The sequence below is a fragment of the Babylonia areolata genome, chromosome 1 (genome assembly GCF_041734735.1).
Source record: "Babylonia areolata isolate BAREFJ2019XMU chromosome 1, ASM4173473v1, whole genome shotgun sequence".
In the NCBI taxonomy this organism is placed as follows: domain Eukaryota; kingdom Metazoa; phylum Mollusca; class Gastropoda; order Neogastropoda; family Buccinidae; genus Babylonia; species Babylonia areolata.
Window position 1 is genome coordinate 4,763,022 of NC_134876.1, and position 24,758 is coordinate 4,787,779.

Sequence of the window (24,758 nt, forward strand, 5' to 3'; positions counted from 1 at the left end):
CTGATGATATCGCCAAGAAGAAATTGCTTGACCTGTGTGCCTTTGTGTTCATGTTTGATTTCTTTTTCTTTCATTTGAGTGATGAATTATGGATTTCAGTGATGTGTGATAAACCTGGAGCTTAAGTAAGTGCTTAGGATTGTGGTACAGGAAGATGATTGGGGCAGAAGTGATTTGCTTCTAACTGCTGTTTGAAGTGTGATCATTTGTAAGGCTCTTTCATGTATGATAATTGTAAGTCTATTTCATGCATCAGAAATTGAAAGATTGTGCCATGTATGAGATTTTTTGTATTTTTTAATATATGACTTTTGTAGATCTGTTTCATGTATGAGGGTTGCAAGGCTGTTTTCCATGTAAGATTTCTGCAAGGTGTTTGTATTTGTATTTCTTTTTATCACAACAGATTTCTCTGTGTGAAATTCGGGCTGCTCTCCCCAGGGAGAGCGCGTCGCTACACTACAGCGCCACCCATTTTTTTTGTATTTTTTCCTGCTTGCAGTTTTATTTGTTTTTCCTATCGAAGTGGATTTTTCTACATAATTTTGCCAGGAACAACCCTTTTGTTGCCGTGGGTTCTTTTACGTGCGCTAGGTGCATGCTGCACACGGGACCTCAGTTTATTGTCTCATCCGAATGACTAGCGTCCAGACCACCACTCCAGGTCTAGTGGAGGGGGAGAAAATATCGGCGGCTGAGCCGTGATTCGAACCAGCGCGCTCAGATTCTCTCGCTTCCTAGGCGGATGCATTACCTCTAGGCCATCACTCCACTATGTGTGTTAAATGGCCATTGCTGTTTCTCCTCAGTACTCTCGGAAGTACATGCATGCAGCCAAGGCAGACAACCCTCCACACATCTTCGCTGTGGCTGACCAGTCCTACCAAAGCATGATGCACAATCAGCATAATCAGGTTAGTGGCTGTGACTGACTGAATGTGAAAAAAGAGATTATTTGGTGTGTATTTGTAGCAATGTGTTATGGAGAAAGTTATGTATTTGTAAAGCACATACATAAGTTTTCTGGATAAAATGCTATGCGTGTCCAATATATACACTTTTTTTTAAAGTAGGGGATCAAAAAGAAAAAAAAAGGATACTGCATTATTTTTCTGTAATTAAATATGGTTGTCTCTCCCATGGAAGTTAAGCATACATTGTCACAGTGTATAAGAAAACGGTGTGGAGCACATTTGGTCTGCATTTAGTATGTAGTTGTGGTTCAGTATTTTGTGTCATTGAATCTGTAGGCTATCAGTATCCTTGGACTTAAAAAGCTTCTGCTGCATTGCTTCTCATCATTATTTATTCTTTTTGATTATGCTTTTATGGGATGCTTTTATGAGTAAGAGTTTCAGTTGTTTGACATATAACTTTGGCATGAATAACATGAATAACTGAAGCAGGATATTGCAAGGTTTAGCAATTATTCTAGCTGTACAAAAAGTACACAGAATTTGTTTTTTTTAAAATGCCTTAACTCCACAAACATTGTTTAAAAAAAAAATCACGAAAGAGTTTACTCCTTCCTCTCCTTTGTATGCAGTTAGCTTCTTTGTTTTCATGACTATCTTCTTCTCTCTGTACTCTGCACCATCCTCATCTCTCTCTCCCCCCCCCTCCTCCCCCTCTCTTTTCCCACTATTTGTTTACAGATTGATATACTTAAATTGATTATTTAGAGTGTCCGCAAATCGATTGCGATCGCGCCTTAATTTTAGCCCGATCGCCCAGTCGAGCTACATAATCATGCAACCTGTTTGAAGGCATAATAAGACAAACAACAAGGACACTAAAGAATCGATAGACAGATAGAAAATACGAAAAAACTTAGCCGTATGCAGTGCACAGGAACAGGTGTCGAGATGGCTGCCGGAAAAAGAGGGCGCTAGCTAGCAGGACAGAGGGGAGGTTACCTACTTCCGGGAGGTTATCGGCCGTAGTTGCTTTCATTTTCTCCGCATAGGCGGATAGTAGTTTGCACAGGACAGGAATGTCAGTCCCCTGCCGGAGTCTGCACTAGTTGGGTCATGGTAAGTATGTTATTTAAACGTAATTTTAGATAGAACATTTCCTATTTAGACTGCGGCCACAACGTTACCTAGAATGACATACATTCTGCTTCTCCTCCTTCTTCTCCCTAAGTTGTGTGAAGAGTCATTGGGGCACCACACAGAACTGTTCACCAGATTCTTCCAGGTCTGTCGGTTGTGTGTCTTCTTCTTCTGCGTTCGTGGGCTTCAACTCCCACGTTTACTCGTATATACGCGAGTGGGCTTTTTACGTGTATGTATGCCATGTAGGCAGCCATACTCCGCTTTCGGGGGTGTGCATGCTGGGTATGTTCTTGTTTCCATAACCCACCGAACGCTGACATGGATTACAGGATCTTTAACGTGCGTATTTGATCTTATGCTTGCGTATACACACGAAGGGGGTTCAGGCACTGGCAGGTCTGCACATATGTTGACCTGGGAGATCGTAAAAATCTCCACCCTTTACCCACCAGGCGCCGTCACCGTGATTCGAACCCGGGACCCTCAGATCGAAAGTCCAACGCTTTAACCATTCGGCTATGGCACCCATCGGTTGTGTGTCAAAGCCTGGGTCTCTGCAAATAGTATTTTTCCCCATGTATTCTGCAGTGTTGTCAGTCCATCGTTTTTGTTTCTGTTTTCCTCCCTGTCTTCCTCTCTCAGTGTGTGTGTGTATGCCTGTGTTTGTAAAATGATGGAATTGTTTGTTATTCTGTCTGGATGCAGTGTATAGTCATCAGTGGTGAATCAGGGGCAGGGAAAACAGAGAGTGCCAACCTTCTTGTCCAACAGCTTACACAGCTTGGAAAGGTGAGGTGTGTGTGTGTGTGTGTGTGTGTGTGGTGTGGTGTGGTGTGGTGTGTGTGTGTTCTGTTGTGTTATAATGTGTTGTGTTGTGTTGTGAATGTGTGTATGTGCATGTGTGTGTGTGCCTGTGTGCCTCTGTGTGTGTGTGTGTGTGTTTGTGTGTGAAAATGTGTGTGTGTATGTTTGAGTATGGTGTATGTGTGTCTGTGTGTGTGTGTTTGTGTCTCTGCGTGTCTGTGTGTGCATGTGTGCATCCGTGTGAGCGTGCACACCCGCAATGCATGCATGTGCTTTTAACAGTGAGTAAATCCCACACTCCTTGTCACTGGAGATGCTTTGCTGTTCTTTTCACCAGGCAGAAAATCGACGCCTTGAGGAAAGGATCCTGCAGGTGAACCCTCTGATGGAAGCCTTCGGCAACGCCAAGACCGTCATCAACGACAACTCCTCACGCTTTGGCAAATACCTGGAGATGTTCTTTACCTCACAGTCAGGCACTGTGGTGGGAGGTGAGGTGGAGGGGGGAGAAAAGAGACAGAAAAAAATTATTTACTCCTTCTTCTTCTTCTGTTTGTTGTGTTGATTGATATGTACGAGTGAGCTTTTACATGCATGATCATTTTTTCCCTGCCATATTGGCAGCTGTACTCCAATTTTGTGGTTGTGTACACCCAGTTTCCTTGTTTCCATAACCCACCAAATGCTGACATGGGTTGTGGGATTTTTAATGTCTGCATTTAATCTTCTGCATGCGTATGCACATGAACGGGTGTCCAGGCACCAGCAGGTCTGCACATCCATTGACCTGGGAGATAAGGAACATGTCCACCCTTAACCCACCAGGTACCTTGACCAGGATTCGAACCCAGGACCATCAGATTGAAAGTCCATCTATTAACCACTGGGCTGTTGCGCCCATCTGCTATTACTTGCTGAATGGATGATTTAATGACTGTTATTGGGCGTTTCTCATGGTGTATCCGTCTTTCATTGTGTTTTGGGAATGATTTGTATATGTGCACGTCTGTATCTGTTCTGTATGATCAACATGTGTGTGTGTTATATGTTCATCAGGAAGTTTTTGGACATACATGTTTTTTTGTTTTAGCAGAGTTTTATCACTTATTTAAAATTAAAATTGGCTGATTGTATGAATTTGATGTTGAAATAAGATTGTGATCAGGGAAGAGACATGATCGTTTCTAACGGTAATTGCTGTGTCTTCTTTGTTCAGCTTTTAAAACTGTCTGTAGTTAGATACATATATGTTAAGATGCATACATATGTGGGGTTTTTTCATATATGTTAAGATGCATACATATGTTTTTTCTGTCTATTTCAGCCAAGATCACCGAGTACCTTTTGGAGAAGTCCAGAGTCATATACCAGGCTGTGTGAGTAGGACTTTTTGTGTCTTGTTTATGAATGGAATATGCTTAATGTAGTTTAAATCATTTATCAAATAATTACTGTAGTTTTTTAAAATATGAAATATGATTTGCAGAATTAGAAGTATTCACATGAAAAACCCATTGTGGAAAATTAAACAAATCATGTGTGTGAATGTGAATGGAGTGAGATGGTGTGGTTGTGAATGTTACCCTCATGTTTTCCTTTCTGTTGGTGAAATCATCAAAGGTTTCAAAGCTTCAAGATATAAGTCATCGTTGTATGGGCTTTGAATAATATTAGAATGCAGGTATTTATCATTGAAAACGATAGTGATATGGTAATTATTGATGATGTTAGTGATGGTAGTGACAATATTGTTATGCACTGTATTCTTAAGATTGGAATTGGTTTTTAATTCTAGATTGATGAATTTACTCTTTTGGCTGTATCTAATTAAAAAAAAAAATGCCTGAAGTATGTTGAAAGTAGTGTGTGTGTGTGTATGCTTGTGTGTGTGTGTGTGTGTGTATGCTTGTGTGTGTGTGTGTGTGTGTGTGCTTGTGTGTGTGTCTGTGTATGTGTGTGTGTGCATGTGTGTGTTTGTGTGTGTGTGTGTGTGTGTGTGTGTGCGTGTATGTGTTTGTCTGTGTATATGTATGTGTGTGTGTGTGTGTGTGTGCATGGGTTCGTGTATGTGTTTGTCTGTGTGCAGGGGAGAGCAGAACTTTCACATATTTTACTACGTTCATGACGGGCTGTTCTCCCATGAGCATGAACAGGACTTTCACCTGAAACAGAACACCACCTACAGGTAACTAAAGGCAGAGGGTCTGTTGTTTGTATCTTTTCTGTAACATTTATTACGGTCTTTCTGTTATGTTTCTTTTCTCTGTTTTGCTTGTTGTTGGGTGTGGTTTCTCCCCCCCCCCCCCTAGGTGTCTATGTAAGTATATGTTTTACATCAACATACCTGTTTATGACTCCATGTATGTGAGTTTATAACTTCAACACTAATTATGTCTAAATAACGTAAAAATAATTATTTGTAAAAAAAAAAAAAGAAAAGAAAAAAAAAAGAAAGAGAAACGTGTGTTTATTTCACCAAAAATGAAAACGCATAAAATTGAAAATCAAATCCGAAGAAACAACAATGACACACAAACAGTAGCAAAAATATCTGTAACTAATAGTATGATTACAGACAATTACAGATTGATGGAAATGTTTATTTTTAGTATTGCGCTAGCAGTTTTTCACTAAATCTTAAATATTTGAAAACAGTTAACTGAAATCTGTCTATAATGATATTATTGTAAAAGTTTTGGAATTAAATTATAAAATGAATGTTAAGGCATCAAAGTAATTCCTGACTCTCATTCAAATTGATAGTTTCACTTTTTTGTCTTCTTCTGTATTTGTGGACTGCAACTCCCATCTCCACACCTATGTACAAGTGGGCTTTTACATGCAGGACCATTTTCATTTTGCCATATAGGCATCCATACTATGTTTTCAGTGTTGGGCATGGTTGTTATGTCCTTGATTCCATAATCCAGTGAACACTGATATGGATTACAGAATCTTGAAGGTGCACATTATATCTTCTGAATGTGCATATACACAAAATGTTGTTTCTTGTTTTAATTACTGAACAGTCTATATGATATTCTGGTGGAGTGTTGGTTTAGTGGTGATATGTGTATCTAGGAAGCAAGAAAATTTGAGGATACGGTTTCAAATCCCACACTCACCTTAAATTTCTCCTCCACCAATAGATCTTGAGTGTTGGTCTGGGTGCTAATCATTCATAATCCAAAGTCCAGTGTGTAGAATGCATTTAACGCATGTGAAAGAAGTGTAACAAAAAGCATTGTTCCTGGCCAAACTTCATAGTAAAATCGACTCTTAATATACATGTGTGTGTGTATGCACACCTACCAATGCCTTCTGACTGAATGACACAGGAAACCACTGGTGTGTGGCTAAAGGCCGAGGTAGGCAGCCTGTAGTGCAAATGACTCCATGTTTGTAAAAGCGCTTTCAACTTTGCCTTTGACCTAGGATAGGCGGTATATAATTGTTAGCAGTAATGCTGATGACAATATTGTATAGTGTGGTTCGTCCGTCGGGATCGACGAGGACCATCTAGTCATCCTGGGGGTGGGTGGGTTGGGCTCTGTGGGTGCGCAGATGACTGGTCAGGCCAATCCGTGCCCGGAAGGTTCTGACGCAGTGTGGACAGGGGATGGTGGCGGCTGTTGGGGACTTGCATCATTTTTTTCCCTTGGAACAGCAGCCCCAAATTTCACACAGAGAAATCTATTATGACAAAGAGTAATTGTATTGTATTACTCTTTGTCATGATAGATTTCTCTGCATGAAATTTGGGGCTGTTGTTCTGAGGGAAAACGCATCACTGCAGTGCAGTGCTTCCTCCCCCCAGCCGCCCTTTTCTTTTTCCTTCATTTTTCTGCCTGGAAGTGTATTTCTTTTCCTATTAAAGTGGATTTTAATCACACATACTTAACCGTGACCCAACTAGTGCAGACTCCGGCAGGGGTCTGACATTCCTGTCCTGTGCAAACTACTATCCGCCTATGAGGAGAAAATGAAAGTACTACGGCCGATAACCTCCTGGAAGTAGGTAACCTCCCCTTTGTCCCGCTGGCTAGCGCCCTCTTTTTCCGGTAGCCATTATGACTCCTGTTCCTGTGCTCTTCCTTTTTCTACAGAAGTTTGCCAGGGACAACTCTTCTATTGCTGTAGGTTCTTTCATGCATATTGATTACATGCTTCATAAGGGACTTAAGTTTATTGATCCAAATGATGCATACAAATTACATAAGGGACTTAAGTTTATTGATCCAAATGATGCATACAAATTACATGTTACATAAGGGACTTAAGTTTATTGATCCAAATGATGCATACAAATTACATAAGGGACTTAAGTTTATTGATCCAAATGATGCATACAAATTACATAAGGGACTTAAGCTTATTGATCCAAATGATGCATACAAATTACATAAGGGACTTAAGTTTATTGATCCAAATGATGCATACAAATTACATGCTTCATAAGGGACTTAAGTTTATTGATCCAAATGATGCATACAAATTACATAAGGGACTTAAGTTTATTGATCCAAATGATGCATACAAATTACATAAGGGACTTAAGTTTATTGATCCAAATGATGCATACAAATTACACAAGGGACTTAAGTTTATTGATCCAAATGATACATACAAGTTACATGCTTCATAAGGGACTTAAGTTTATTGATCCAAATGATGCATACAAATTACATAAGGGACTTAAGTTTATTGATCCAAATGATGCATACAAATTACATAAGGGACTTAAGTTTATTGATCTAAATGATGCAAACAAATTACATGCTACATAAGGGACTTAAGTTTATCCAAATGATGAATACTAATTACATGCTACATAAGTCCATACTAATTACATGCTACATAAGGGACTTAAGTTTATTTATCCAAATGTCAAGACCCCCACTCAAGGTCTAGTGGTGGGGAGAAAAATTTGACAAGTGTGAGATTTGATCCTCTGCACTCACTTCCTAGACAGACACGTTACCACTGGGCCACCACTCCCCATAATAATGTGTTGCATCACTGGTGCTGCTTACGTGCAGGTACATCCAGGAGTACACAAGTCAGCCCCCAGACACAGCCTCCATCTCCATCAACCGGGTCAAGTTCAAGGCTATACAGCACTGCTTTGACATCATTGGATTTCAGCCAGAGGTACAGTGTGGTGCGATGACCATGAGTGATGGGGTGTGTGTGAAAAGTGACTGGAACACCCCCGAAAACAGAGTATGGCTGCTTACATGGCGGGGTAAAAACGATCATACACGTAAAGTCCCACTCGTATACATACGAGTGAACATGGGAGTTGCAGCCCATGAACGCAGAAGAAGAAGAAGAAAAGTGACTGGAACATTTGTGATGCTTTGAAACGTACGTGAGAGAATCAGCATTGTTTTATTCTAATTTTATTTTCTTGCTTTTCTTTTTCTTCATGTAGCACTGAGAATGACTCTCCACTTTAATGACAGAATTGAGTGTGAAAGAATTTCGATTCAGATTGATCAGTAAGTGGCGTTAAAATTTGCATCTTCTACAGACAACTAGAATCTGGGATGAGGATTATTATTTGCCCATGTCTGAAGAATATTACTTGCTGTTCAACTAGAAAAAAATGTTGAATTTACACTTGGCACTTGCTTCAGTAATCACTTTACCTCATGCACACTGAATAGAAACAAAATCATACACATTATTTTTCCGGCTTAACCCTCTTTGAGCCTTTGCCGCTGGATAATTACTATTGAGTGAGATTACATTGGTTTACTTGGGACGAAATGGATGAAGTGAAGGTGAAACTGATCAACAACTGCCTTGCTGAAGTGGTTAGCATCCTGGACTGATGACCGGGATGATGCAGGTTTGATCCCCATCCTTAGAGATGGTCTTTTTTTTTGGCCCATGCTCAGCTACTATCCAGAGCTGAGTGTGCTGTTGGGTCCAACGGGAAGATTGGGAGCATACAGTCAAGGGTCATCTGCTTCACGGATGCATCTTTGGGAGTGTATCTCAAATATCGTGACCAACACTGCAGGTGTTTGTTATCTCTCATCCTGGTTGATGCAGGGATATCATCAGGACAGTACAGCCTTGGCAGGTAGTCCTAAACCTGATTGGACCCCCATAGCAGCATCTTCATCACCCCCATCATCAGTATCAAAATATAGAAAACAAAAACTGTGGGTCACTAAAAAAAAAAAAAGAAAAAAAAAGAAAGTGAAAGTGGTCTGGAGCAATGAGATTGCTTAGTTTTACTTGGAATGGAATGGGTGAAGTGAAAGTGAAAGTGGTCTGGAGCAATGAGATTGCTTAGTTTTACTTGGAATGGAATGGGTGAAGCGAAAGTGAAAGTGGTCTGGAGCAGTGAGATTGCTTAGTTTTTACTTGGAATGGAATGGGTGAAGTGAAAGTGGTCTGGAGCAATGAGATTACTTAGTTTTACTTGGAATGGAATGGGTGAAGGCAAAAGTGAAAGTGGTCTGGAGCAATGTGATTACTTAGTTTTACTTGGAATGGAATGGGTGAAGCGAAAGTGAAAGTGGTCTGGAGCAATGAGATTGCTTAGTTTTACTTGGAATGGAATGGGTGAAGCGAAAGTGAAAGTGGTCTGGAGCAATGAGATTGCTTAGTTTTACTTGGAATGGAATGGGTGAAGCGAAAGTGAAAGTGGTCTGGAGCAGTGAGATTGCTTAGTTTTTACTTGGAATGGAATGGGTGAAGCGAAAGTGAAAGTGGTCTGGAGCAATGAGATTGCTTAGTTTTACTTGGAATGGAATGGGTGAAGCGAAACTGAAAGCTCTGTGTGTGTGTGTTTCTAGGAGGTGAAGGCAGTGTACTGTGTGCTGGTGGCCATACTGCACACAGGCAACGTGGATTTCGTGGAGACGGACAACCATCATGGCGGTGACTCCTGCACCGTGGCAAACACGGACATCCTGAAGATAGGTAACTGTCAATGACTGCCATGGTTCCTGCAGAGTCAGGGAAGACTTTGTTGGGAAAAATGAGAGACAATTTCCAGGGCTGGAAAAATCTTGGACAAATATGTTTTGCTCTTCAAGGTTTGGAATAGTCTTTCAATTTTGATAAAAGCTTTGACCAGTGCCATTCGGCAAAGAGCTTAATGCATTTAATGAAAACAAACCAACAGAAAGGGATGAAAATTGAACATCGTCATCAGGATATCTGCCAGTTTTGTTATTCAGCGGTGCAGGACAACTTAACACGACACCACACCACACAGCACAACACTAGACAAGACAGCATAACACCACAAACACCACACCACACCGCACCGCACCACACCACACCACACAAATCAACGTAACACCACACCACACCACACAGCACAACACTAGACAAGACAGCATAACACCACAAACACCACACCACACCACACCACACCACACCACACCACATCACACCACACCACATCACACCACACCACACCACACCACACCACACCACACCACACCACACCACATTACATCACACCACACCACATCACACCACACCACACCACACAACATCACACCACACCACACCACACCACACCACGCCACACCACACAACATCACACCACACCACACCACACCACACTAGACAAGACAGCATAACACCACAAACACCACACCACACCACACCACACCACATCACACCACACTATATGATATAATACCACAACACATCACACCCTACCCCGCCCCACCACACAACACCCCACCCCACCCCACCCCACCCCACCACACCACACCACACCACACCACACTATATGATATAATACCACAACACATCACACCCTATCCCACCCCACCACAACCCACCCCACCCCACCCCACCCCACCCCACCACACCACACCACATCACACCACACTATATAATATAATACCACAACACATCACACCCTACCACACCCCACCACACCACACCACACCACACCCCACAACACCACACCACACCCCACCACACAACACCACACCCCGCACCACACCTTTTTTTCCCCTGCTGTCCACAGTGTCAGACTTGCTGGGCCTGGACGCGAAGGACCTCCAGGAGTGCCTGACCACCACGGGGATGGTGGCTAAGGGGGAGGTAATCGTGCGCGCCAACAGCGTGCAGGAGGCCATGGACGCTCGCGACGCTATGTCCAAGGCGCTCTATGGTCGCCTCTTCTCCTGGATTGTCAACAGGATATCCGCTCTCCTCAAGCCCAGTCGTGCCGGCATCAAAGAGTGAGTCGCTGGGCTTTTTTGGAGGGGGGGGGGGGGGGGGGGTCCTGTTTAGTCATTGTTACAAGTTTCAGTTTCAGTCTCTCAAGGACGTGTGGCAGCTTTCGGACAGATCCATATACGCTATACCACATCTGCTAGGCAGATGCCACACAGCAGCATAATCCATCACACTTGTCAGGGCTTGAGTGCATTTTTATGTGTTTGTGTATCTATCAGAGTGGATTTCTTTTTACATAATTTTGCCAGAGGACAAGTCTCATTGCCATGGGTTCTATTTCAGTGCACCAAATGCTTGCTGCACACGGGACCTCGGTTTATCGTCTCATCTGAAAAACTAGACACTCAGTTTGATTTTCCAGTCAAACTTGGGAGAAAGGGTGAGAGCGGGATTTGAACTCACACCCTCACGGACTCTCTGTACTGGCAGCTGAGCGTCTTAACCATTCTGCCACCTTCCTCCTTATAATTGTCATAAACCCATCGTCAACAGGATGGATATCTGCTCAGTCATGCTTGCATCAAAGAGTGAGTCACTGGCCTTTTGTCAGAACAGAGATTTCCACAACCACATTTTATCTTTTCGGTGACTTGGAAAAAAACCGGAAAAGGAAATGCACATGCACACACGGTTCTCGCTAAAAATAGCCAGGGAACCCCAACAAAAATCGGACGAAAGCGGGCCTGCACACCCTCCTTATTGTTATAACCCCATCGTCAGCAGGGTATCCACCCTCCTCAAACCAGTCATGGTGGTATCAGAGAGTGAGTTGCTGGGCTTTATTTTGGGGAGTGGTGGTGGGAGGGTTGGGGGGGGGGGGGGGTGGTCCTGTTTAGTAGTCATTGTATTAACCCATCATCAGCAGGGTATAGACCCTCCTCAAGCCCAGTCGTACTGGTATCAAACAGTGAGTTGCTGGGCTTTATTTTTGGGCGGGGGAGGGGGGGGAGGAGGTCCTGTTTAGTCATTGTTACAAACCCATCGTCAACAGGGTATAGAGTGACTCATCTGGGCTTTATTATTATTATTACATTTTTTTTGGTCCTGTTCAGTCATTGTCACACAAACCCAAGGTATGGCCAGGATGACGGTCCTTCACTGATGAGTGTTGCTATCAGCGGCAGTCATGGGGGTTAATGCAGTGCAGAGTATGAGACAGCACACTGGAAAAAGGAAAGAATAAGAATTGCGTGTTGGTGTGTGTTCATGTGCGTGCACACGCTGTGTTGTTTATGCGGGAAGTAGCTTTTTTAACAATTCAGAACACTTCAAACTGAAACGCATTTCTTTCCTGTGTGTACTTTGTGCACTACCCTTCTGTATTAGTTACACAGGCTTTCTGTATCTGAGTGAATGAAGTTCAAAACAGCTTACACGTGTTTCAGTTCATTAACTGGTTCTGTACCCTCTATCTTCTGACCTTGTAAATAAACATTTAAAGTCCACCCCTCCCTTTTCTGTGGTCTTGTCTGAAATACGGATCTTCGAAATCCCATGTTACAGATATAAGTCCCATGGTTTCTGAACATTGGTACACTTCAGTAAGTTATGGATCCTTCTCCCCCCTCCCCCTCCACCCCCTAGACCAGCTTTATGTGTTCATTGATGAGTGTTTTGTTTGGTGGTGGGGTGGGGGTGAGGGGGGGTTGGGTGGGAAGGGGGCAGGGGATGCAGCTGAGGTGGAAGAGGTGTGTGAGTTGTGAGTGATGTTAGGCTGTTTTAAAATAGGATCATTTGTGAGTTTGACTCTTAACATTTTTTATCACATTTCTGTGTCTTGTTTATACCACATGTGTTGTGAAATGCGCTTTTAGCTGGAGGGTAAGCATTATATAAATGTACATTGTTTTATTATCATTGTTCTTGTCATTTGCAGAGATGAACGACTGGTAACCGGTTTGCTGGACATCTTTGGATTTGAGAATTTCAAGAACAACTCCTTTGAGCAACTGTGCATTAACATCGCCAATGAACAGATCCAGTACTACTTCAACCAGCACATTTTTGCATGGGAACTGGTATGTCTACTTTGGAAAAAATCTCTACCTTAACTCACCAGGGGGTGTGTGACCAGGATTCGAACCCAGAACCCTCATATTGAAAGTCCATGCATGTAGAATATTAAATATGGGCATGCAGAATATTAAATCACATGTTAAAGATCCTGTAATCTTTGTCAGTGTTTGGTGGATTACGGAAACGAGAACACACCTGCATGCACACCACTGAAATCAGAATATGGCTGCTTCTGTGGCATGGTAGAAACGGTCATAAATGTAAAAGCCCACTTGTACATACAAGTGAACATGGAGGTTGCAGCCCAGGAACATAGAAGAAGAAAAAGAAGAAGACAAAAGGTCTCAAACTTCAGGACACACAGTTAGTCATTCGGATGAGACGATAAATCGAGGTCCCGTGTTCCTGGCAAAATTCTGTACAAAAAATCCACTTCGAAAGGAAAAACAAATAAAACTGCATGCAGGAAAAAATACAAAAAAAAAAGGGTGGCGCTGTAGCATAGCGATGCACTCTCCCTGGTGAGAGCAGCCCGAATTTCACACAGAAATCTGTTGTGATAAAAAGAAATACAAATATAAACTACAACTACAGTTTCAGTTTCTCAAGGAGGTGTCGCTGCGTACAGAGAAATCCTTGTACACTGTACCACATCTGTTAGGCAGATGTTTGACCAGCAGCATAACTCAGTGCACTGGTCAGGCCTTGACAGCATGCATATTTCTGTACAGAATTTTGCCAGAGGGACAACACTTCTGTTGCTGTGGATTCTTTTTTTAGTGAACCAAGTGCATGCTACGCACACGACCTCAGATTATCATCTCATCCGATTGACTAGACACTCTGATTTTCAAGCCAAACTTGGGTGAGACTGGGACTTGAACCCAGACCCTCACAGACACTGTGTTGGTAGATGAACGTCTTAACCAGTGTGGCCTAGAGGTAATGTGTCCACCTAGGAAGCGAGATAATCTAAGCGCACTGGTTTGAATTCCGGCACAGTCGCCAATATTTTCTCCCCCTGCACCAGACCTTGAGTGATGGTCTGGACGCTAGTCATTCAGGTGAGACGATAAACCAAGGTCCCATGTGCAGCATACACTTGGCACACGTAAAAGAACCCACGGCAACAAAAGGGTTGTCCTTGGCAAAGTACGGAAGAAAAATCCGCTTCAGTGGGTAAACAAATTAAAAAAAAAACTGCAGGCAGGAAAAAAACATGCACACACAAAAAAAGGGTGGCACTCTCATTGTAGCGATCACATACTCTCAGTGGGAAGAGCAGCTTGAATTTCACATAGAGAAATCTGTGTGACAAAAAAGAATAATACAATACAATACAATACAATACAATACCGTTCTGCCACCTTTTTTTATATTTCTTTTTTCATTTTTTTCATTTTTTTTTCACGCACATATTTGATTATTCACAAATCAAATAATTATCAAACAATTCGTAGAAATAATTCATATCAGCTTTGGAAAACGGAAGATAAAAGTCCTCACATAATTGACGCCTGCGTACATGTGCGCGCGTGCATGTACGCGCATGTTCTGCCACCTGCCTTCCTGCCCCCCAGGCGGAGTACGAGCAGGAGGAGATAGACGCGAGGCAGGTGACGTACGTGGACAACCGGCCCATCCTGGACATGTTCCTGGCCAAACCTGTGGGCCTGCTGTCCCTGCTGGATGAGGAGAGCCACTTCCCCAAGGCCTCCGACCAGACCCTTGTTGGTCAGTCTTGATGGGTAGTGCTGCGTGGGTGTGGGAGGGGGATCTGGGGGGGAGGGGATGGATGTGGGTGGGTGGTGTGTGTGGGTGTGTACATGTGTTTATGTGTGGCCACTTCCCCAAGGCCCAATGCATGATTTGTGTATAGAAATACTTGTCATTTGTGGGAGTGTGCTATTCTATCGTCAGTGAATCGCGCTTCTCTGTGTTTCAGACAAGTTCCAACAGAACATCAAGGCGGCTGCCTACTCCAAACCCAAAGGGTTCATACTTCACTTCTGCATTGATCATTTTGCTGGGAAGGTAATGTCTTTCAGTTTGACATGGTAACAGTCGTTGTTAAATCCCTCATAACTGGTACAACATCATGATAAGTGTCACACACTGGCATACATGCACACACCCATGCATGCATGCATAATTGATTGCCTGTAAAACACACACACACACACACACACACACGCGCACACACACGCTTGCGTATGAGCCCCTTTATTTCGTACTGCAGTGTAGTTTCAGTTCCAAGGAGGTGTCAAAGTGTGCAGACTGATCCATATACACTACACCACATCTACAACACAAAAAAAGTAAATAGATAAAGGAAGCAGAAACCTGACATTCGTACAGACCAAACATGCTGGTCAGGCCTTGAGAGCCTACATAGTTCTAACATATCTATATATATCATTATATGTCAAACAGTGAGTATTAATGATAAAACATTTTTGGAAGATGTATTTTGCAATCTGTAAGAAATTTCTGGTGGCATGGAAAGTGAAAGGTTTTGCTGTGATGCAGATGCTTTGAAAGTTTTTTTGCTGTGATGTGCAGGTGCTGTGAAAGTTTTTTGCTGTGATGTGCAGGTGCTATGAAAGCGAAAGGTTTTGCTGTGATGTGCAGATGCTGCTGTGATGTGCAGGTGCTGTGAAAGTGAAAGGTTTTGCTGTGATGTGCAGGTGCTGTGAAAGCGAAAGGTTTTGCTGTGATGTGCAGATGCTGCTGTGATGTGCAGGTGCTGTGAAAGTGAAAAGTTTTTGCTGTGATGTGCAGGCGCTGTGAAAGTGAAAGGTTTTGCTGTGATGCAGGTGCTTTGAAAGTTTTTTTGCTGTGATGTGCAGGTGCTGTGAAAGTTTTTTGCTGTGATGTGCAGGTGCTGTGAAACTTTTTTGCTGTGATGTGCAGGTGCTGTGAAAGTGAAAGGTTTTGCTGTGATGCAGGTGGAGTGAAAGGTTTTGCTGTGATGCAGGTGGAGTGAAAGTAAAGGTTTTGCTGTGATGCAGGTGGAGTGAAAGTAAAGGTTTTGCTGTGATGCAGGTGGAGTGAAAGTGAAAGGTTTTGCTGTGATGCAGTGGAGTGAAAGTAAAGGTTTTGCTGTGATGCAGGTGGAGTGAAAGTGAAAGGTTTTGCTGTGATGCAGGTGGAGTGAAAGTGAAAGGTTTTGCTGTGATGCAGGTGGAGTGAAAGTGAAAGGTTTTGCTGTGATGCAGGTGGAGTGAAAGTGAAAGGTTTTGCTGTGATGTGCAGGTGCTGTGAAAGTGAAAGGTTTTGCTGTGATGTGCAGGTGCTGTGAAAGTGAAAGGTTTTTGCTGTGATGTGCAGGTGGAGTGAAAGTGAAAGGTTTTGCTGTGATGCAGGTGGAGTGAAAGTGAAAGGTTTTGCTGTGATGCAGGTGGAGTGAAAGTTTTTTGCTGTGATGTGCAGATACTATGAAAGTGAAAGGTTTTGCTGTGATGCAGTGGAGTGAAAGTTAAAGGAGAAGAAAGTGAGGGAAGAAGATGGCAGAATGGTTAAGACACTTAGCTGCTAGTATAGAGAGTCCGTGAGGGTGTGGGTTTGAATCCCACTCGCGCCCTTTCTCCCAAGTTTGACTGGAAAATCAAACTGAGCGTCTAGTCATTCGGATGAGATGATAAACCAAGGCCCATGCAGCACGCACTTGGCGCACTGAAAAAGAACCCATGGCAATGGAAAAAAAATGTCTTCTGGCAAAAAATTTTATGCAGAAATCCACTTTGATAGGTAGGCCTACACTAATATATAAGCATGCACTCAAGGCCTGACTAAGCACGTTGGGTTATACTGGTGGTCAGGTATCTGCCTAGCAGGTGTGGTGTAGTGTATATGGATTTGTCTGAACGCAGTGACGCCTCTTTGAGAGACTGAAACTGAAAGTGAAACTGTGAAAGTGAAAGGTTTTGCTGTGGTGTGCAGGTGGAGTATGATGCCACAGGCTTCCTGGAGAAGAACCGTGACCGTCTACCTGTGGAGATCGTCAACATCCTGAGGACATCAGACAGCAAGGTGGTCAGAACTTTGTTCCAGACGCCACTCACAAAGACAGGTGTGTTCATTTTCTGTAATTGATTTTGTTTTCCTCATGGTTTTTTTTTTAATTTTATTTTTTTTAAATTATTTATTTATTTATTCTTTATGATATATGGGTGCATTCACATTATGGTGTACAGGTATGGTATGTTGTTTGGTATTGTGTTTTGGCATGTGTCTTGTTTCTAAACATTGAAATTTATGAACAAAGACTGTTTCCATGTGCCCTTCTGCTTTTCCTTCCCCTCCTTCCCCTGATTGTATTAGTGTCTGTAACATATGTGTGGTTTCTCACATCCAGTATAAGGCAGTTGAATGTTATTTCATATCTGTTTAGTTTTGAGTTGCATAAAACTAGTTAAAAAGAACAACAACAACCGCAACAATAAGAGCAACAACAAAGATGCAACTATTTCCTGATGTCTTGTATGGTTCCTGTCCACACATGGCAAATTTATAAGTTGTGCACCTGGGATTGAAAATATGTATGACAGAATATTGAATGTGCTGTGAAGAGCAGTATCAGTATCAGTATCAGTAACCCAAGGAGGTGTCACTGTGTTCAGACAAATCGATATATGCTACACCACATCTGCTAAGCAGATGCCTGACCAGCAGCGTAACTCAACGCGCTATGTCATGCTTGAGAAAAAAAAAGATAAATAAATGAAAATGATAACAAAAAATTAATAAATAGATGAATAAGAAGAACAATGTTTTAACCTGCAGTGCGTGTTTAAATGATCAAAGGAAATATTCAGGAACTCCTGCTCGCCCCCCGCCCTTCCCCCTGCCCCCCCCCCCTGCCCCCCAACACCCTTAACCCAACCACAACTTTGCATATTTATTTTGAATAAGAACAGTGAACTGTCTGTTCTGTTCTGTGACTGACAAGAATTGCACATTATTATCACCTAAAAAATAAAATAAAAATGTCATGGAAAATCCCTTAAACCAGATCATCCTAAATCGGAAGTAGTAGCAGTAGAATTCTAAGTTGATTGGTGAAGTATTTACTCAGTCCTGTCATTGTTTTAAAAAACAGTTTGGTGTAATTTGGTTAAGGTTCCATACCCAGTTAGCCAATGTTTTCCTTTAGTAAAATATAACTCTTAACGTTTGAGAATTTTTAGAAATCATCCAGTTGATTGTTGAACGCATCAGGAAACAGTATTAACAGTTGCTTGTTCTATCACGCAGGAGTACTGGGTAAGTGTCCTGGGAATACCAGCGTTGTACATCATGGATATGTCTGCCTGGCTTGACTTGTCTCCATGGGTTGTTGTGATCGTCAGATGTGTCTTCTCTGTGTGTGTGTGTGTGTGTGTGTGTGTGTGAAGACTTGTCAGATGGAATATCTGTGCTTTAAGTATTGTTTAATGCTGAGAAAAATCTGTTGGTATTATCTAGATGATTTATGTTGTGATTTATGTTGTGTTGTTACTCTATGTGTGTGTGTGTGTGTGTGTGTTTAAATGCACAAATACACAAATGATTTTCATTTTCAAAATCAGTTTGGCATGTGATTCTTGCATTAACATGATTATGTAGAAGAACAGAATTTCCAGCCCTTACAGTTTTATACTGATATTTTTATTAGAAATAGTAAAAAATAAGGTATCATTTTATCATTCATTCTTTCCCCCTGGACGTTCTTATTTAAGTCTTCTCCCTGCTTCAGGTGATGATTTCTTTTACGTTCTTCATCTGAGCGATGGCTTTGTACAAATGGTTGGCTTCTTACTGTCTAGGGAGGCGCTGTGACAGAATCTGTTAGGCACTGGACTTCTGATCAGGTCTTTACCAGTCTTTACCAGTGATCAGCGTTCAAAGACACATTTCGGCATAGTGCTGTGTCCTTAGGAAAGACACTTTACTCTGATTTTCCTTACTCCACCCAGGTGTTAACGGGTACCGGAGTTTGGTCAAGGAAGGTTGAAATTTTGCAAGGAGAGGGTAGCGCCCCACCTTCCTATGCTCAGCCGTAGACACAGTGGATCTGAATTCACTGCATGGATAGATGTAAAAGGCTTTGGGGCCTGGAACATTTAAACTGACCTCAATCCATGCAGAATAGATGCTTCAGCATTGATCGCTCTGTACAGCGGTACATCCCCGCAGTGATCAGTATTCTTGTGATGTAATGCCTTATGTGTTTTATTTTGTTCACCATGATTTTGGTCTCTGATTTTGAGTTCTAGCTGATATGTTGAGGCTCAGTACTAGCTTTTGAGAGAACTGGATGATCAAAGTTTATTACCTTTATATCTGATACTTTTTTTTTTTTTATCATCCTTTCAACTTAAGTTGATGAATGCTCAACATTTCCTTTCAGCTTTTTATTCAGAAAATTTTGCAGATATTCTGGTTTAGAGATAAATAATACAAAATACTTTGTTATCTGAATAAGAGAAATCAGTGTGTGGCGTATTTTCCACAAACAATGCACAAAAACCACAGTCACTCAATGTAAACACATAACAGACATAAAATGCTGAAATACTAAGGTGGTGAGGACCTTTTGTACAATGATCACAATCACACACATGTAATGATTACCTACTTTCACAGTCATTCATCATGAATACATAAGGAACATCAAAATGCATAGATACAAAGTTAATGCTAATTAATCCCCAACAATAATCACAAATCAACCAGTGCGATAAGTACAGTAAGAGAATAGATGAAAATGTCATACTATAGTTAAAACATCTACATACATGATTAAAACCAGCTGTTATAAGTACAGTAAGAGAACAGATGAAAGTATCATACTATAGTTAAAACAACAACGTACATGATTAAAACCAGCTGTTATAAGTACAGTAAGAGAACAGATGAAAGTATCATACTATAGTTAAAACAACAACGTACATGATTAAAACCAGCTGTTATTCAACAGTATTTAAAATCAATGCACAAAATTCACATAACCTTGCATGCGCATGCACAAATAACATACTGCTCTACTTGCAAATGTACACATGTATATTGCTGTCAATGCATTGCATCTTTCGGGTCAATTTGTGTGTTGGACTGTTAATGGTGTACATACCTTGAGTTTCATTTTGGAAAAAAAAGTTGGCTGTTTTCTGTTTTCAAATCATTTGCATTGTTTCAGTCTTTCTGTCTGTAATGTTCATATTGTGCATGTGTGAGTTTGTGTGTGGATGTACACACATACAGTGTGTCAATGTCTGTGTGTATGAGTACATGAGAGTTGATGTGAAAGTCATTTTGATGAGATTTCATTGAGCTGGTATATGTTTTTATTAAAAGTTTTTTTCTAGACTTTTATACTTATTGTTTGGTACATCCAGATTCGTTTTTGACTCACTTGTGTAAACAAAGTAAGTCTGTTTTAACCCGGTGTTCAGTTGTCTGTGTATGTGTGTGTGTATGTGTGTGTCTGTATGTGTCTGTGTGTCCATGGTAAACTTTAACATTGCCATTTTCTCTGGAAATACTTTGTCTGCCAACACCAAATTTGGCTTAAACATAGTATGAAAAAAAATCTTCACAGTCATTCCAATAACAGGTTGTAAGTCTCCAGAATTGAGCTGTATTTCCAAGTCATTAACGGTTTATTTCATTTAGATTCGTTCTGAAATCCGAAAATTCTAAAAACCACTTTCCACTGAGTTAGGCCTTCTAGAAGGTAGGTTGTGTACAAAGATGACATGACCTCGTTTTTCTTGTTCACAATTAAAAGGAAAGAAATGCAAATTCTGGACAGAATACATTCATTGATACTAACTACACCATCGATGTGTTTACTGCATATGAATATTCTAAAGTGGACACTGAATTAACTGGAATCAACATAAAAGAAAAATTGAATCGATCGTTCGCCGGGCACAATAGCCGAGTGGTTAAAGCGTTGGACTGTCAATCTGAGGGTCCCGGGTTCGAATCACGGTGACGGCGCCTGGTGGGTAAATTTTTACGATCTCCCAGGTCAACATATGTGCAGACCTGCTAGTGCCTGAACCCCCTTCGTGTGTATATGCAAGCAGAACATCAAATACGCACGTTAAAGATCCTGTAATCCATGTCAGTGTTCGGTGGGTTATGGAAACAAGAACATACCCAGCATGCACACCCCCGAAAACGGAGTATGGCCTCCTACATGGCGGGGTAAAAACGGTCATACACGTAAAAGCCCACTCGTGTGCATACGAGTGAACGCAGAAGAAGAAGAAGAATCGATCGTTCATTTCAGCTTGTTGTAGACCTAGACTGGTTTGTGCAGATCTAGATATTTACCATGCCTTTCGGTGTGCTTGAAGGGATGGCAACGTCTCCTTTACCGCAGAAATAAAAGAGTAATTGAGATATGATAAAACACTTTACCTAAAACACACAAAAAGCATGATTTAAATGGGTCATTACGTCCACTACAACCACATCTATTTATTGCACAAAGAACAAAGCGTCAACATTGCTTTAAGTATTAAAATTTAGTCAAATTATGTAAGATGTGCCACAGCAGTGGGGATTAGTCTGCTTGCTTCAGAACTGAACTTGCTTGGTTCGATTCCACTCACATGCCTTTTTTTTTTTTTAACAATTTTTTCTCTCAATTCTTATTTTATATATCATATTTAATACAGAGCACTTTTCATTGAATTTTTAAATCTCTTTTTTTTTTCTCTCCTCATGATTCCTTTACTGTATAAAGCACAAGTGAGTCTTGAAGGCTTTGCCTTTTGTTTGTATATATATTTCTTTTAGCACTTTAACATAGTTTCAAACAAAAAGAAAAATTCATTCCATGTTTTCTGTTGAATTTAACTGATTTTAAGAATTTGTTGTTATTCAGGAAGTGCTCGGTGCAATAAACTCTTGTTGAAACCAACTGTCCCTTTTCTGTGTCAGATTTTTAGTTTTGAATTCAAGTCATTGACTGAAAAAGTTTCCTTTCTAACCGTATTAAAAAATAAAGTTGCCATTATATTTGTGCAGAACATATAGTATATCCTATTTCAAAATTCTATTTGGAAAAAAAAGAAGAAAAAAAGACATCTCGTTGCATTATTTTTCTGTCAGTGCGATGTTTCAATATTTCATAATCAGGTGAATTACCATTTTTAGATTTGACTTTATTTTGTTTTTGTATGTTTTATTTTGGCTGCACTGTATTATTCTTAGAAACAAAAGTTGACTTCCATTTGGTTAAAACAGTATCTTTTTTAAAATTTTTATGTAGAACATTTCACAGTACACCACAGTTTTGAACAGGACAAAAGAAAATCTTATACAATCCTTTCTGGTTAAAAGTACATCTTTACTCATTCCACTCCAGGTGTGAGTTAACTCATACCGTGATTACTTCTCCTGTGGACCAGGTATGAGTATTCTCACACCAACACACTGTTCTAATTTCTTTTATTCTCGTTGGTACAGCTGGCGTTCTATACTGAACTGATTACGGAATCCAGAATTATGAAAACGAAGCTTTGTTTAACTGATAAAATCAACAATTTTTCATCAATTTTCGCTGTTTTAGTAAACCACCCTGCTTTTTACTGTAGTGGTCTCAAGTAGTGTTGTTCCAGGGGAGTTGTAGCTGGTGTGTAGCTGTGGGATAGAATGAGTTAAGTATGTGACAGACGTATTCACAGGTAGAATATCTTTTCTTGTTTAAAATTTTTTTCCTATATGACATGCATTTCAATGGGAGTTTGTTGTGTGTTGCTAGGCAACCTGTCGTCAGGGACGTCCACCCAACAGTCCAGTGCCCAGTCCTCCTCCTCCCCGTCGCCCATGGCAACCATTCCCTCCCTTACCACCAGCTACGCATCTCGCAGCGCCTCTGTCATGGGCGGCAGCAGGGTAGGTAACCCTTGTGGTGTGTTTGTTGGTGGTTGGACTTTGAAATGACATGAGGTTGGGGTTTGTGAATGTGATGATTGGACGATGTTTAAAAAAATATGTGGGTATTTGTGAACACAAACATGCACTTGTGTGTGTGTTTGTGTGTGTGTTGTGTGTGTAGGTTTGTGTGGTGTGTGTGTTTGTGTGTGTGTGTGTGTGTGTCTTTACATGTATAATGTTTAAAATCATGATCATGGAAAGATGTAGAACAAAAAAAGAGGATAACGTATGAGTGTACTAATGCCGAATAGTACTGGTCTATGTAGCTGAGTCAAAAGTCATTTGTCAAGTGTATGTGTGTGTGTCTTTTACTTAGTAGTTACACTTAAATTCTTCACTTATAATTCTTCTCAATACCAGACACCACATAATAGCAGTATTCTCTCACATATTCATTTTTCATACGTAAATTACATGTTGTACATATAATTGCAGATCTACAATAAACTAGTAAGTATCAGAAGTTTGGGAGTTTGCTAGCACTCAATTTTTTCCAGGTACTTTTTTCTCCACCCAGTTTGAGTGTGGATTTGTATAACTGCACTCAATACTTTCTTTGTGAATAAGTACATTCATGCATAATACTCTCATTCATCTCAAACTTAAGAATTCATGTTTGGTATTGTTTGTATATGATATGGTCACATCTTCTGTCACCCCCCCCCCCCCAGTCCTATCTCCCCCTCCCCCCTCCTGCCCCAAACTCCCCCTCAAAAATGCAGCAACAAAACAGAACATTAACTCACTCAGTACGGCCAGTCCTATCTTCTCCTCTACATAGACCCTTCGGATGTCCAGTGGGTGTCTGAATGACCCAACCTTTAGGTTCCGTCATCAGAATTGTGGTATTCTTTGTCAACATTCACCTCTTCAGTATAAGAGCCTTCCTCTTGCAATATTTTGATGATGGTAATTGGGGTGAAACGCTGTTAACGTCGCTCTCTTTCGCCATTCGTATGGAGAGAGTTAAGATATATCGTTCTTCCTGTTCTGTTTGCTTTTGATCCCGATGAAATTGTCTTCCACTTGATTTCTTCTTCACCCTCTTCCTTTTTTTTTTTTTTTTGCTGCTTTTTCAATATGATTTATTCCTTTTTGATGTTTTTTGAAAAAACAACAACATTATCCCACCTTTTCTGGCTTTATATCAGTTGTTTTGTACTTTGTTTTTGTTTCAGTTTGCTTCACCATTACATTACGTTTGACTTCATTTTGTTTTAGTTGAGGGATGGTTTGATGGCTTGTGTGTATCTTTACTCCTGTTTCCTCAGGCACTGCGCTGAACTTTGTCTCTTTCACACACACACACACACACACACGCACACACACACTTCAATATATTTTTTCATTTAAGAATATGGTGGCCTGGATATTTTTTTTTTTTTACTTTTTTAAAAATTTTCCAAAAACATGTATACAATACAGAGAATAGTATGAAACAAACAATATAAAACGAACAGTAGCATCTTCCAGTACAGAGAGAGAGATATAACAAAACAAAACAAGACAGACTAAACAAGGCAAAACAAATCTGTAACACCAACATCAACAAAAAAAAAAGAAAGAAAAAAAAAGGAAGATTTGTCCAATCGTTCAATCAATCAATGTTTACATCTTAATGATTGTAGTAACCATGATGATTTAAGATGACATTAATAATAAATAGCCTGGACCAGTTGTAACATAGCAATAGCATCAATTGTGTCAACTATTACAGTAATG

General features: G+C 40.9%; 1 protein-coding gene across 2 annotated transcripts in view; it reads left to right on the top strand.

The window, feature by feature from the left end:
• Nucleotides 1-24,758, top strand: part of LOC143298968 (myosin-IIIb-like) — a 131,649-nt gene that overhangs the window by 43,471 nt on the left and 63,420 nt on the right. Inside the window, exons 12-25 of one of the 2 annotated variants that reach the window (XM_076612059.1) lie at nucleotides 810-914; nucleotides 2,763-2,846; nucleotides 3,199-3,352; nucleotides 4,186-4,237; nucleotides 4,948-5,046; nucleotides 7,901-8,012; nucleotides 9,674-9,800; nucleotides 10,870-11,086; nucleotides 12,961-13,102; nucleotides 14,681-14,834; nucleotides 15,046-15,134; nucleotides 17,043-17,172; nucleotides 22,861-22,994; nucleotides 23,472-23,486. In XM_076612059.1, coding sequence (XP_076468174.1) covers nucleotides 810-914; nucleotides 2,763-2,846; nucleotides 3,199-3,352; nucleotides 4,186-4,237; nucleotides 4,948-5,046; nucleotides 7,901-8,012; nucleotides 9,674-9,800; nucleotides 10,870-11,086; nucleotides 12,961-13,102; nucleotides 14,681-14,834; nucleotides 15,046-15,134; nucleotides 17,043-17,172; nucleotides 22,861-22,994; nucleotides 23,472-23,486 — 1,614 coding nt within the window. The remainder of the gene's footprint in view (nucleotides 1-809; nucleotides 915-2,762; nucleotides 2,847-3,198; nucleotides 3,353-4,185; nucleotides 4,238-4,947; nucleotides 5,047-7,900; nucleotides 8,013-9,673; nucleotides 9,801-10,869; nucleotides 11,087-12,960; nucleotides 13,103-14,680; nucleotides 14,835-15,045; nucleotides 15,135-17,042; nucleotides 17,173-22,860; nucleotides 22,995-23,471; nucleotides 23,487-24,758) is intronic. The other variant, XM_076612139.1, reaches the window with a different exon arrangement.